A 4137-nucleotide genomic window follows, 5' to 3' on the forward strand; every position below is an offset into this window, starting at 1 on the left:
TTTTATTATATGAAGTTAAATTTGTTTAAAGTCTCAGTTTGTGTTTCTCTCTAAGTCTCTATGTTTGTAGTTGAACAGGGTCAAATCAGAAATCCTTGACATGAGCTCTTCTGATCTTGTACCGCCCTCTGCTGGTGAAAGCAGTGATGTGCCATGTATTGAGGGACGTTCAGTGAGAGGTCACTCGCCTCTCACAGGAACCTTTCAAGTGTTGAAGATGCACATCGAATGAACAGCAGGGTCACTGTTCTTTGCTGAGTATCATTTATTGACTGAGTTTTTTTCACACTGACCCACATTCACCTGCTGCAGCTTCCTCTTTCTTCTTATTAGTCTTCTACATGTTTTTTTTTTCTCATTGACTTCCTGTGTTTTTCTGCCTAGTGATCTGGTTTCCTCACTTTGCCTTCCTGCTGTCACATCAGTTGTGGGTTTTCATCAGACCCTGAACTTTCTACGAGGACTCCGACACATCAGCAGGTAAGAGACCATTTGATCCCCTCCTTGTTAAAGCCAACTGGTTTGTGTTGATGCTAGAGTCAAATCTGAGGGATTAAAACATCAGATTAACGTTTTCAGGGAGAGTGTGAAGGCGACTGGCGTGTTTGGGTGTAACCTGGTTCAGATGAATAAATGGTTTCATTGTTCGGACTTCCCTGTGTGTCTGTGTCGCAGCTTTAACAACCACTCACCTTGTTCTGATGGAGTCCTTGGTGTTCTGGTTTTAATAATATATGTCTTTAATGGGCTCATCTCAGGGTTTTGTTCTAAACAAATCTCCTTCCCCTCACAGGATGGAGAGGTGGCTCCTCTTTGGGCTGGTCTTGTCCCTGGTGTCTCTTCATGTCATTTGCAAACCTGGGCATCCAAAAAAAGGTCCAGGCAAGATTGAAAACTATAGTCCAGGTCGGAGCCAGGCTGCAGGTCCAGATCCAAGGAGAGGCGGAAAGCAAACCTCAAGTCACTATCGGTGTCAGGGGTCAGATGATGTTCTAAACAGAAACTTAATCACAAAACAGGATCAAAAGCAAGACTCAGAGAATAATCAGATCTGTAATCCGGCTCAGGGTGGACAGAACCACAACCAAGATTTAGATCAACGCCGAGATACCGATGAGGGTCATGAATCAGGTTCAAGTGAGAATCAAAGCTCAGAATCAGTCGAGACCCAAAGTCCAAGTACAGATGAGGATGAAGATGATGATAAAGATGAGGATGAAAAACAGGATGAAAAAGATGAGGCTGAGGGAAATGAAGAAGATGAGGCTGAGAAAAATGATAAAGAAAAGGCTGAAGAAGATGATAAAGATGAGGCTGGAGAAGATGATAAAGATGAGGCTGGAGAAGATGATAAAGATGAGGCTGAAGAAGATGATGAGGCTGAGGCTGAAGAAGATGATAAAGATGAGGCTGAAGAAGATGATAAAGATGAGGCTGAAGAAGATATTAAAGATGAGGCTGAAGAAGATATTAAAGATGAGGCTGAAGAAGATGATAAAGATGAGACTGGGGGAAATGTTAAAGATGAGAATAATGATGAGGATTCAGAAGCAAATCAGGGTCAGGATGATGAAGATCCAGGACAGTATCTGAAACACTGTAAAGGAAGGAAACATAGAGGTAAGCCAGTTCACACTTTCACATGTTAATCCTCTAATCCTGTTTACCATTCAGACCTTAACCATTTTCATTCTCTTCAGGGGTTTCAGACGCAACATCCTGTATGCAGGGCGTGAACAAGGTTTTGAAGAACACCAAGACCAGACGCCGAGACTCTATTGAGTAAAAGCATTTTCTACAGCTGATTTTGTGTTTGTTGTGTGTGTCTGGAATAAGCCAGTAAATGTTATAAGTATAATATTAAGAGAACATGCATATTTTACAGAGGACGGCAGTACGTGTTCCATTCTGAAACTTCTCCTCCTCTTCCCTTAGAGCCATGAAGAGCCTGGAGCAGCTCCTGGAGAGGACAGAGGTCAATGAGACCACATCCGTGTCCGCAGACAACCTGGTGGCCTTGCTGTACAAACCCAAAGGCCCGTTTATGGGCCTTGACATCTATGCCAGCGAAAATGAGGTGAGGCTCTCCGTTCTTCAGTTTGAAGGGTCAAAACCTCTCCGCAGTCTGATGAAATGTTGACGCCATCCTCAGCACTCCTACCTTATTCTGAGACAAGTTATAATTTCTATCATCAGCAAACACTGATAACTACCAGGAGCTATTGTGCTGTTGCTACAGTAAACCATCCACATGTTTGACATACACTATGAGCTGTGTTTTGGATGTTTACTGCACTGCAAAATACATTTGTTGTTCTTACATCTTATTTTGAGTCAGGATGACCAAAGATTACTGAAGTTGTTGTGATTACACATACGTTTGCATCATCTCATCTACCAAATATGTTTCAACTTAAAAGTCTATGTCCACCTGAAACAGGGGGGCACAGGCTGTCTCCACTGCGCGGACTGGCTGTCTGTGCTCCACAGGACATGGGCCCATCTACTCAAAGATTTTTACAGTGCGTTTAGTGTTTATGCTAATAAATGAGATGTGTTGATGGGTAAGGGCTCAGACAGACAGGAGGTCATTGTCATGGAGCATAAACAGCTGGTCTGTGCCATGTAAAGCACAGACAGTCTGTACCCTCTGTGCAAAGAACAGCAGTGGCTTGTATCCACTGTGTTCCCTCCTCACTCACAGTTACAAAACACCTTCACAACAAAAATAACTATATGAACTGACATTTTATCATTAACCTAACAAATGATTTTATGTTAACTACACTAAAGGTTAATGTCATGGCATGAGTCTTCAAATTAATGATCTCTTTTACTTGGAAATTTGGAGGCAATCAGTTTCCTGAGTATTTCAAGAAATAGAATTTTACAGCGTGGCCCTGTGTTTGCTCTGTGCCTGTAGGCAGCATCAGGAGCCGCTGTCAACAACAGCAAAGTGGTCGTTCGGCTGCCGAAGGAGATCGAAGCAGGCTCAAACAACACGGTGGTGTTCTGCATGCTCACCTGGCCTGAAACTAATGAGGTCAGATATCGCACTCACAGTTTGTTGGAAGAAGTTCATGAACTTTGACCCACTGTTCAGCCCCATCAGTCACAAACAGGTTGGACAGGAGACCCTGCTCTGGCCTTCCAACCAGCAGCTGAACGGGTCTGTGCACTACAGGCCTTCTCACTATTAATGCAACCTGCAGTCTGAAACAGACACAATAATCCTGATAAAACTGACCCATACTTCATCCATCCATCCATCCATCCATCCACTTTCTAAACCTCTTATCCTCTTCAGGTAGAACCATAATAAACACAGTACAAGAGAAAATACATTGGAGGTCAGAGGACAGGGGTTACTGCACCTACTGCACATTCAAAGAAAAGAAAAATACTCTTTTAATTTCTCTTCTTCTGGATGTTGTCAATCTTTAAAAGTTTCTAAAAAGTATGGCTCGTTTTGAAACATATCAGAGTGTTTATGATTTATGCCCTTTACATGACTTGTTCAAGGGGTAAATATGGTGTAGAAAATAAGGTTTGGTGCAGATTTAACAGGTTAGATTAGACTTAAACATGCTCTCTGTGGCTGCATGGTGGCGCCATGGCTGCAGCCTCACAGCAAGAAGGTCACCAGATTTCCAGATTGGCCGGTGGGCCTTTTTGTGTGGAGTTTGCATCTTCTCCCCGTGCATGAGTGGGTTCTTTCTGGGTGCTCCGGCTTCTTTCCACAGTCCAAAAAGATGCTCACCAGATTAATTGATCACTCTAAACTGTGCCTAGGAGTGTGTGAGTGAATGGTTGTCTGTCTCTGTGTCAGCCCTGCGACTGACTGTCGACCAGTCCAGGGTGTACCCCGCCTTTCGCCCAATGACAGCTGGGATAGACTCCAGCCACCCGCGATCCTGAACAGGATAAGCGGTTAAGAAAATGGATGGATGGATGGATGGATGGATGGATGGATGGATGGATGGATGGATGGATGGATGGATGGATGCTCTCTGTGTTTAGAGTCCAGGGCCTGTCTGCATGTTCAGCTGCTGGTGAGGAAAACGGAACGTTTGTACTAACGGCAACAAAAAGGCTCAAAACAGTGTTAAATTTAATGTTGGGTAACCCCGCCAGTAC

General features: G+C 43.7%; 1 protein-coding gene across 1 annotated transcript in view; it reads left to right on the plus strand.

The window, feature by feature from the left end:
* Positions 1–428: 428 nt before the first annotated feature.
* The window catches only part of LOC141788208 (adhesion G-protein coupled receptor G5-like), a 20415-nt gene continuing 16706 nt past the window's right edge, over positions 429–4137 (plus strand). Inside the window, exons 1-5 of the mRNA XM_074667080.1 lie at positions 429–480; positions 794–1620; positions 1701–1782; positions 1936–2077; positions 2924–3043. Coding sequence (XP_074523181.1) covers positions 795–1620; positions 1701–1782; positions 1936–2077; positions 2924–3043 — 1170 coding nt within the window. The 5' untranslated portion in view covers positions 429–480; position 794. The remainder of the gene's footprint in view (positions 481–793; positions 1621–1700; positions 1783–1935; positions 2078–2923; positions 3044–4137) is intronic.

The sequence above is a fragment of the Halichoeres trimaculatus genome, unplaced genomic scaffold, assembly GCF_033239565.1.
Source record: "Halichoeres trimaculatus isolate MK-OKI-2021-1 unplaced genomic scaffold, fHalTri1.1 fHalTri1_scaffold_3, whole genome shotgun sequence".
In the NCBI taxonomy this organism is placed as follows: domain Eukaryota; kingdom Metazoa; phylum Chordata; class Actinopteri; order Labriformes; family Labridae; genus Halichoeres; species Halichoeres trimaculatus.